The following is an 11260-nucleotide window of genomic DNA, read 5'->3' on the forward strand; positions in this document are numbered from 1 at the left end:
ACCAGAGAGACATTCGACAGATGTGCATGTAGATCACAAATAAATGGTAAAGACCATTAGTTTGTTCGAAAGATGCCTGATATCTGTAGTCCATACTACATCTGCACAGTGCAAGTGGTTTAAGATTAACACAGACCATCTCAAATATCCGGGTTGATATCACAGCATCAACTGAGCTCTGCACTGGCGAACTACAATCCATCCAGCTCACCGACAAAACAGACAACATTTTGAAGCGCCAGATGATGATGATCATAGAACTGTACCGTGACAGCCTTCCTACTTTGGTGACAGAAACCAGAGTGTAAAACATTCGTTAAGGAAAAGAAGAAACTCTTGCAGGGCCGTTCTATCCGGACGGCTAGATCAGGTAACAGCAGCTAACGAGTTTCCGAAACGACCTAACTCGGAAACTTCGCCGCATCAAGGACGAATGGTGAAGGAATTGAACTGGGTAGATCAGTTTTTTCGCTTCAGCAGAAATGATTTAATGGCTCTGCGGACCGAGCATGTAACACATACTTTTGCTGCAGGATACGAAAGGTGCCAGTGTTTGACCGTCGGCGTTTCCGAAGCATTGGTTGGGTCAGGTTGGAACATCTGATTAGTAATGCTGAGGTTCTGAGTTCTTATATTTGTGGACGACTGCTTCGTGCACATACAGACGATGAATGGCAGCGCATAGCTGATGCCACGCAGTTCGGCCTGGATAAGAATGACAGTCGTTCCGAACTATCCTGTATCGGGTGAAATCTCAAATTCTCCTCTATCCCAAAACGAGGAATTATTGTGCGGAGTTCTGCTATATTTATTTTCATCAGTTGCTGGCCTGACAGTCGACCGAGAGCCGAGACACCATGTTGGCAAGGCTAGTGTAGCCTTCAAAGGCTCCAGAAAAGGGGGTATACAGGACCATGGATCTACAATAAGAGAGTAAGCTATGCGTCTACAACGTGATGCTTGTCTATAGGCTCTTGTAAGAAACACTCACTATTTACCGAAATACAAACAGTGGTTCTCCAACGCAAAACGAGAGGCGACTGGAAATGTTGAACAAACCTCTCAAATTTGATAAACACGGTAAAGCTCTTCCTTAGTTTCATTCCATAGAATTAGTTGGTTATGTTCCACAGGATCATAAAGAAGCCAAAAGACCTTGATTCCCTAGCGTTTACTGGTGGTTGGAAGGATGGCTGTTGTTTCTTTCTTTAAGCTTGACAGTTGGCTTTCAATTGTTTGGTCACCAACCAAAGGGACGTCATCAGTGCACGCAAGCTGACCGGTATTAGCTAACTACCAATCTCGGTGGACAGATCAACAACAACTTGATAAATTATCAGCGAACGGACTAGTGTGTAATACTGGCAAGACCTTGGCTTGTATTCCATGGTATTATTTGTTCACGGACACTTCGAAAGGGGCTTTCTTAGTAAAAAATGGATTCTGGAATGAGCATTGTACCGTTGCTACAACTCTGGTTCCAAAGAAGGGCACGCTGTTCGTCGACTGTTAATGATCATTGATTCAATGAAAGGTGAATCATCGTTAGTTGTTTTTGGATTCACGTTACCCGAAACGAATTCGCCAGTCACACCTCCCTTTTCCCCCTAAGATGAATATAAAATCGAGCTTATGAATCTCCATTTGCGGGGAAGTAACAAGTTAATGTAATGGCGACCATTTCATTCGGCTTGCTTCAGACTGAAGTCTGTGTTAAACCACTCAGAAATTCGGAAGATAGAGCAGCTATTCGGTGGTGTCAGTTGAAATATAGCATTGTCAGTGATGCAAGTCTATGCTGGAAAGCCGAGAAACATTGTACAGCTGATTCTTCCTTCAGCAGTGTGCATCTTACGAGACTCCAGGGAGTTTCGAAGTCGCGACCTCCCGGTTGGTGGTGTGAACACTTAACCGTCCGACAACTAGGTGATGAACAGACCTGTGAATAGCTCTTAAACAGAATGTAATGCCGCTCACCCTTCGATCACAAAATCTATAGCCAATGGTAACTTTTTGACTGGCCTTCGAGTGACGACTTCTCAGATGGACATTTCATTCATCTTGTGAAACTGTACTTCCTCTGAGCCACTTATAGACCGATGTTAGTGTGAGGAGAATCGGTAATGTTCAACTGAGATTTCGCCCTGTCGGTGTATTGTCTGGATAGTCACACCTTCAACTTCAAACGCCTCATAGTCAAACGAATGTTATGTGGCTCAACGGTAAGCATGACACGTTTTGACGACGACCAAGCCTTATTGTCCCATTCTCTTGTGAAACTGCAACATCCAATTATGAGCTGCTAAATCCAGAAAGGACATTACTTCACTATCTACTCCACCATTCAACCTGGAGCTGTTTAGTTTTTCTGATTTACCTCCTCTACCCCAAAGCACAAGTTGTCCCTCACTTTCCCATGAGTTTGAACATAAGTTTAGGTGTATTAGCACAGTCGCGAAGGTTCGCGAAATACGGCACACTAAAGTCACTTTTCGCTTGGTTAACTGCACCAGCGCAATTAACAGGAATTAAACAGGAATAAACAGTGTATGATTGACATACTGCATTATTGCTCCCTCTAGAGAAAAAGCTGTTCTCGTATGCATCCAGCACGCTTGCTGACGTCAGGTGAACACACTCGGCTCTGTTCCCGAGTGAAACAAGCAAGGCCCATAGCAAATCAAAGGAAAAACATGTATAAACAAGTCCGGAACAGCCAAGTTTTGCGTTCACTCTTTGATTTGGTGATTCATGACCTACAGAACCGACCACACTTGAAGTTGACGGGCAGAATATCAAACTAGTTGAATTCTAAGACAATGTTCAATTTAAAAAGCACACTAGCTTTCTAAATGTACATAGCCAAACAGGATAGTGATGTAGCTGTGCGATAAAGCATCGGGCTTGACTATAAACAGGCTATTGTTTATGCAAGTAGTGAATCGATTTCACCAGCATGTCTCGCAACACGCCCATCAAACGTGAGCGTTTCAGATAGCAGCCTCACTAAAATTGATGAACCCTACACATTGTACACGCAGCAGTTAGACACGCCGGGAAGAGAACTAGCAATCTTCTAAAATACTCTTTGTGCCTGGATGAAAATCCCCGGAATAAAGCACTTCCGGTGGGTTCATTGGTCTCTTTTCCAGTTTCGATTCACTCTTGGAGGCGAAACCTCACAGGATAAACCTTGTTTTGAAGATCTAATCAGACGCTTGCTTTATGGACGATAAGCCATAGTTTCTACTTTGGCGATGTAATCATTCTCTTGCTTAGCTTTTGGCAGGACTCATCTCAGCATGATTGCAAACATGAGCTTCAAAATCAGTTGTTTCATGTTGTATCGGGCACATTGCGGTACCATTTGCCTGAGGGCTTTACTTGCCGCATACCGCCGAGAGGGTAAGCAAAAATATGTAGCTGCTGAGGCCCCCCTCACTGAACTTTCATGTTTCCACCCTTCTTTTCTACTCCAGCCCTTGACATCATTCACTTCTCATGTTCCGCATATAGGGGCTGGATTCTCTTCGCCTTGTATCTAAATAAGAGACATTTTCTACGCCTACAATCAGAGTACCCGTTTCGGACATTTCAAAAGAAGATATCTTGAAGAAAGTTGTGGTAGCTAATCAATACCAGTGGTGTTCTTGCTGTCCTTGTTGATCCAGACTGACTGGCTGGGCTTCTGTTTACTCGTAATTGCCACCTTGAGCCTCTGATAATGCAGCGAAGCAATGGTGTCCACACTGAAGACCTTTCTGTAATGATGACCGTTCAGCTGTAGCTTGCTTTCTGTGTCTAATTGCCATGCCATCAGAAGGTTGCGCGAGGGCTGGGAACTGCCAGGTTGCCCAAGCCTGGGCAGGGGAAGTCGAGAAGCAGAGTCCGGGTTCGAACCACGGACCTTCCGGTCAGGGAATTCGTGCTCTAACCACTACCATACTCGCCCCTGATCACGGAAATTACGATACTGATGATGGTCCAAGTGTATATTTAACCGTCGCAGTTTGCTTTTATCGATTTGGAGAAGTCTGTCCAACAACCATGTTTGAGGTGGGCGCATTCTGGGAGGAATCTTCCACGTTTGTTTCTTTTCAGGGCTATTGCTACCTTTTCAGAAACCACTGCCTTCAAGACCATGTTGAAACGACCGTCAGTTTTAGTGCATTAGTAAAAGTTTTTAGAAAGTTTTTGGATGGTAAATTGTGCTCTGGTGGTGATTACCAATTAGAGGTGAGCAGTCCTGTAATGCTCTCTGGATTTGATGGTTTCGGCTACTCAAATGTAGTAGTTGGAACCTAACAACATACACAGCAGGTGGTTTGGGGGAATTATGGAAGTGGCATTTGGATCATTTATGTTAGGGTATCCCTTGTCCTGTCCCCATAAAATCAGGACAGTTAGAATGTCGCCATTCAAACCTATAGACCAACCGATAGCATCGCTCAAGCGTGGAAACTTTTGCCGGTTCAGATGTGATGGTTGAAGTGCGTCCAGCGTACACTGGCGGAAATCGTCCGCCCGGATTTTAGATGTCCTTGTTTAGAATTCCGGCACCGTCAAGGATATATGCTGCTAATGGGGGTCTAATAATAGGGGAACTCGAGCCCGGCGCTGCGCTGCTGTGGGACAAAAGAAGGACTGTTCAACATGGGTGAGGTGAATGCGCCGAAGTTTATTGCTACGCCTGATAAATACTACTTCTTGAATGTCATTTTCCTCAGCGAAAGTTAACATTCCAAGCTCGACTGATTACATCCCATATCGATACACCAGCAAACTATACTATACTATATGCCAAAGCTTTTCTGCTGTCACTCTTGTCCGTACCATTTAAATGCGAATGCAGTTAGTTCAGTGGATAATCCAACTTCCGTTGAGATTTTGTCCTGTAAGGAAAACCAAAGGATCGGGAGTTCCCCTTCAGTTGTTTCATTTTCGTCAAGAAACGGCAGCAGTGCGCATTATACAGATTTCTGTAGAGGTTTCAAAATTTCATCACTATTACCTACAAACTATAAATAATCCCTCTAGAAGGGAGAAATCCTACAAGGTTCGTGAGCCTTTCAGATAAGAACTCCCCACAACGCATCAGGTAAGGCGAACAGACATTTTGACGAATTGTGGCACTATCTAACTTCTACGTCAGTTTTGCTCACAACTTTGGTTATACACTCGTAATGGCGCGTTTGACTGCTAAGAGGAATTTTGCCGGTTTGAATCCCCTAAAGATTTATGTGATGTGCGTAGATGACGATGTCTAGTAGAGACAAAACAGTATAGTAAGCAAAAGAAAGTTAGTCTTTCTGCTAGCTGAGAGCAGTAATTTCGAATAAGGTGGAATGCATCAGTATCCTCAGATCACCTATGTGCTCTCGTTTCGGGTACCGCTAGAATTCACAAAACATGTTGGCGATAAAACTTGAATGACCTAATCAAAGAGCATAATGTAATCTCATCCGACGATAAACCTTGAATGATTTAATCAAAGAGCATAATGTAATCTCATCCGTTTTGATCTAAATGTACGTCTTTGAGCATTATACTAACTCAGTTATTCTATAGTTGTCCTGCATGCTACTAAGAAAAAAACGGCACGATAACTAAGTAGTACTACATGAAAGTCAATACATTTCGATCAGGTTGTGCGATTTTTAACCGAGAGAAATTTGGGGTGTACACGAATATGAGCAACTGCGAGCAAAGTATGAACACACACACCGAAAACCGGAAAAATCTTACGACTTACAAATGCAAAACGAAGGTCACATCATTGTTACTGATTTGGTGAGCTTCAAGTCTGATGGAAAATATGGAGATTTGTGCTTCTTGGGAACTGATTGTGACTTTAAAACTAAAATTCTAAAATTCCCAGGATATTTTTGTCGGAAGCTCGTGAGGTTTATTGGTAGGATTAGACAAATTAATTTACCGTAAAGAACAACACAATCGTACAAAATGGTGGTATGATGACGTAATAGTCAGATATTTATGCAGTCGATAAGTGACACCGAGTTTCAAATTCAGCTATCTTAGTAGACTCATTCGAGGCAAAATTTTGACATGGAAAAGAGTGACGAGAAAAGGTCCAACACATCGACAAGAAAAATAAACCACACAAGTAACTGCAGAGATACCTTGTTACGAATCATTTGCAAGCATTACCCTTAACGACGTTCTGTGGAACATTTCAGATGATGTTCCCTGTCTATATAATACGATAGCATCAGTATTCAGAGCTGTTGTTTGATATTACACGGAGGCCTCGGATTAGTTTGCCTCCTTATCGAGCTGAATGGAATTCCACTAATTCGCTCTCGTTTGACTGACGATCGTTGCAAGAATAAATCGTTCAGCTGTAGTGCGCTTTCGATGCAAAGCTGCTGTGAAACCCGGAGGAAACTCGAGATATGAATGGCTCCAAGTTACCAAGGTCTATGCACGAATGGTCACGAAATCAGGGTGGACGACGGACTCTGCGATGGATTTGGTTGCCCACCGTGATCTGCCAGAAAATGCGTCTTAAAAACAACGTTTCAGCTAACTGAACAATTAACTGGCTCTTTCTGAGAAAGCTTCAAGTTTTAGGAGTATGATTCCTCTACGGACCAAATCCAATTATTTAACTGGTATATGACCTCATAGAAATGCAAAGTCGAGCTGGAAATGGGACATACGAGACTAAAATTAACAGCATGCGATGGCTTACAGCGCAGGTCGACGTTGAAGTTCCGGTTGGTAGATAGTCCCAACTCCATTTCTGCTCCACGCCGAGGCGTCCGTCCGTAATAGTCAACAAAGATTGGGTGTGCCTATCAAATGCACTCGAGCTTTCCACTATCATAAACCTGCAACCTCATCCCACTACATTCGAAATGTCGAGGAGGATAGTGACATGTCTACCTGAATTCGAATATACTGAGGTCATTCGTCAGCTTCACGCATACCCAGAGATATTCACGGATCACAGTTAACCTCCTCTTTCTACTGAAAGGCTAAAACTAGTGGCGCCAGGAAGCAACAGAGAAATAACGGGTTACATACGTGATAGCTCTGGTATGAGTAGAAACCAAGTGCAAGACATTACCAAAAGCTAACTGCAATTACCTCATCAGTAAGACGTGAAAGATTCTGATTACAGAAAGAAATAGAACACCAGGAAGAATGCATCTGGGCCCATCATTTAGCAAATCTGTAATTGGATTTTGGAAGAATGGATGGTAAACAGCCTGCTCGCAATGAACATTATTGTGAGTACTAAGCGAGCAGTAGGGGTTCAAAGAAATATAGGGTGTATTCTTTTTTGCCTATCTTCTTGAGCTCCTACCGGGAAAAGCATCAAGACTCAATGCAAAGTCGTGGCTAAATAACTGACACCACCGTTGAAATCGCGTGAACGCTTAGACGGAAACAACGTTTACATCCTTACAGGATCGAAGAGTGTTGTTCAGAAGTAGGACCTGTTCAAGATTACTGAAACCAGTGGACAGACTACGGGCAATTGTTGAGCTCTAGGTTTCTGGATAGAGGACCAGCCTTGGTGTTTGGGGCCACCAAACGACTGTGTTGCATATGCTGAACACGCTTATGAAAGTGTTGAAGTAGTGTCTTCATTTTTCCTTCTGCTTTCGCTCCGCTTATCATGTTAGGGTAGCCGTATTGTGCGTAATATTTTTGGCTTTGCATCTCTTCAGTGAGTGAGTCTTTTATGGCTATCCACGTTGTAAGTAGTCACGCATCTATAAGGTCCCACAGGAGGAAGAGAATGAGAGCCTTTTCGAACCAGTGTGAGATCGGACGGACATTATGGTTTCGGCAAGCATTCTTCGAAATATTACAGGAGGAAAGAATGAGAGCCTTTTCTAACCAGTGTGAGATCGGACGGATATTATGGTTTCGGCAAGCATTCTTCGAAATATTTGTGAGGTGGACGGCGGGGCTATTTGCGTTCAAAGTTCAAAGATAGTTAAAAAAAGGAGATGACCATTGAATAAGACCAAAAAATGGATTTGAGTCAGCACCGAAAGTAACTCTGAAATGAGAGGCTGCTTATGCGAGACGCGATCAGCTCTTCTGCCCGGACAAGAAGACGTCACAAAAGCTATGGATCACATTGATAAAACTACTAAAGATGTCCGAAATACAGGTTCACATTTTCTGCGTCACTCGGTCGAATTGTTTATCTAATGTAGTCAGGCACTGGAAATCGGCCTGACTTCCTGTGAGACAAGTATAAATCGAGAGACGTTAGCAACAACCTCAGACAATAGGCATATCAAACGCCTGGGGATTGAATACATGGTACCCATCATTTGGACAAAGTTGAAGAGCCTGTGTCTGACCTCTACTCCAAGCCAATCACCATAGCCACATCACATAAACAAGTAGTCAAAACAGTTTCGGCAAATGCCCATGACTCACAGTTTACCTACGGTTGATTCCTTTCCCTATAGAGGAACAATGTTAACACAAAATCCATTCGTCTTGTGGCATCTTTGTTCACCGTAAAATTATTGTTGAGAATGAAGAAGAGTTACTAGCTGACATGGCGAAACGAAACATCTGCTAGTTGTACGCAGACGACTACGGCTTTCTTACCTGCAATATAAGTTAGGGCTGTGAAATGCCCCTGTCGTATACACAAATATCTTGGCCCTCGGACCACAAGATCATTCCTGAAATAAAACTGTATGTCAAAAGCTGTGCAGATTGTAGAATAGTCCGTCCGCATCAGGACTTGGACTGACCAGCCAAATCAAATAACTTTAGGCACGTGGCGGAAAATCAACAGCCCCTTTTTGTTGCATTGGGATAGTTAGACGCAGCGTCGTTGCCCTCACTGAGACTAGTGAAAGAGACATTCGCAGTTAACCATTAAAGTTCAATCCCAAGATGACCTTTATTAACAAGAGAACAGAACAAGTAAAGGCAGTCACCTCGACGTTTGTATTCAGATGGAATTTAAGCATACTGTTGATGGTCTTCGTGCTGTTAGCTACCGACTGACCATCTAACACGACCAAACCAGCGTCCGAGCCAAAGAAAAACGTGAAAAAGGCGTTACCACTGCGCTTTTTCAATAGCAGTGGAGTCAGGGCCTAATGAGAGGAGTCGATTTACAGAAACACGGGCAGATGTAATGGTACCAAACAAATCTGATAACTGGTAAAATCAGCTGCCGAGATTTGACGATTCTAAACCACGACTTGGGATGTCTTCATTCTGAACGACCGACAAAGCTCGATGTTAAATTTCCACCGCCAAGATACACTGCACACGAACTTGGTTGGTTGCAAAACTCAGGTAGGTTAACATGACAAAACTAAGGACGTCTGGAATTGTCTCACTCAGAAATAGGAGAAAAAATGTGGATTTTTCGAACTCTGAACCAATTTATGTCAGTAAGATTTGAAGATCTGTACAGGAAGTGCATAATAGGCAAGCTTAAAAGCAGGGATAGTTCTGGTTGCGAATTAGATGCACGCCTCCTAATAGGAAGCTAGTTGTAAATGTACATATATATGAGGACCGGTTCTTGATTTCAAATGCAAGATAAATATTCCCGATTGTTCAGAAAATGACAAATGGAAGCACAAATTGGAACATCTAAATTGGGCAGACAAACTTGGCGTTTGAAGCAGTATTCGGGCAAACTTGGTCGTGACATGATGAATGGTTGTTATCTCGTACAATGTTGCAGTTTTGACAGCGTACCCAGTGAGCCAGAAGAAATTACGAACAGTTAACTATGAGCAGGGACTTACGGAAAGTGGAAGTAACCGTTATCAGACTTCCGGTGTCAGGCTGGCTGTTCAGTTTGCTCCGATTTAGTCTCCTTAGTAAGCATGAGCACTTGTGTAGGACTGACTGTGCCGTTACAGTTTGAATGTGAAGGACATGCTTGAGCCGGTGTGAATTTGACTCTGTGTTTACGATTTCGTTGTCTAGTCATTGAGATTAAAACACACATGGTGAACAAAATCAAAATAATCACAGCAACAATCGAAATTGTAATCCATATACGATTTCGTTCGTTTAAATGATTTTTCCAAAAAGAAAGACTTGGTTTTGGTGACGCCTTGCTTGCAGTGCCGTCTTTTCGTACTGTTGACTGAATGGCCGGGGAAGCATTAGTCTGAACTGGAGCTTCGGATTCGGTAACTTGTCTGTCGAATATAGAGTCCGATGTGGGAAACACTACGGTGGCTGGCCTACCAATATTAGCGTTAGCTAGTTTCAGAGGCATATTATCACGGCAAAGCATTTCATCCGAACACACGTTTTGAATGCACTTTCCGATTGATAGTGGGTTCACATTATCCATCGATGAAACTGCTTTTGTATCATTCCGGGTACCGAACTGTGAAAACTTGACCATATACTGTCGCAAAGGTGGTCCAGGTAGGATTCGGATGACCTTCGTACTCGGGTCCTGCAAACAGCTTATACAATAAAATTGCAACGGCACATCTTCACAGTCCAGGAATCGAACGTCGCGGACTTCAGAACCGAAGGTGATAAACTCTTCAAATGTTGACTTGCAACTCATCAGGATTTTCGTCAAAGTAGGCGCACTCATGAAACTGCATTTATCCCATCGGACCAAACTTGTTCGAGCCATCAAGCTGTACAGGTTTTTCAAGCCAGCTAAACTCAATGCATCCACTTTGTGTTCCGGCAGATGTAGATCTAGTTGTAGGTGATGTACTGTTCCATCTTCCACTAGATCAGCAAATGCCCATGGGGCAATTTTAATTGTGTATTTATTGGCAACTGATAATCCACCGTGAATGGAAGCCACAGAAATCCCATCCTCTACAGGTCCAATACGGATAAGATCGTTGATCCTCTGACATGGAATTTGACTGGATGATCCACGCTCGCACTTTAAAATATGTACCGCTGTTGTGGCGTTCTCTGGATTGTCTTCTGTGAGGTAACAATTACACGCACTTGGTGAAACGGATGTGGGCGTCACACATAGGAAGCAGAGTGAATATATGCAATAAATACTGGAAAATATTATCCAAGGAAGCATGGTTTAGATCAATGTGATCTGGGCTAAACAACATTTCCTGTCACCGAAGTGACATGAATGTGTCCCCCACTCTTTGTTGACCCAGACTCAGCCAGTGCTTAGATACACATTAGCCCGCAAAAACTCGGTGATATCCATCCCTTACAGGACGACTGAGGACAACCGAGGTTAACGTGTGTAAGAATATCTGTCATGTTTCTATGATTGGCCAAACACCGG

At 43.1% G+C, this 11260-nt stretch overlaps 1 protein-coding gene across 1 annotated transcript; it reads right to left on the reverse strand.

Annotated features, from left to right (window-relative positions):
• Positions 1-9802: 9802 nt before the first annotated feature.
• On the reverse strand, positions 9803-11041 carry T265_08518 (hypothetical protein; the record flags this gene model as incomplete). Its single annotated transcript, XM_009174339.1, has 1 exon — positions 9803-11041. The coding sequence occupies one exon, from the start codon at positions 11039-11041 to the stop codon at positions 9803-9805; it is 1239 nt and encodes a 412-aa protein (XP_009172603.1).
• Positions 11042-11260: the final 219 nt, after the last annotated feature.

Source organism: Opisthorchis viverrini (assembly GCF_000715545.1).
Source record: "Opisthorchis viverrini unplaced genomic scaffold opera_v5_222, whole genome shotgun sequence".
NCBI classification, from domain to species: Eukaryota; Metazoa; Platyhelminthes; class Trematoda; order Opisthorchiida; family Opisthorchiidae; genus Opisthorchis; species Opisthorchis viverrini.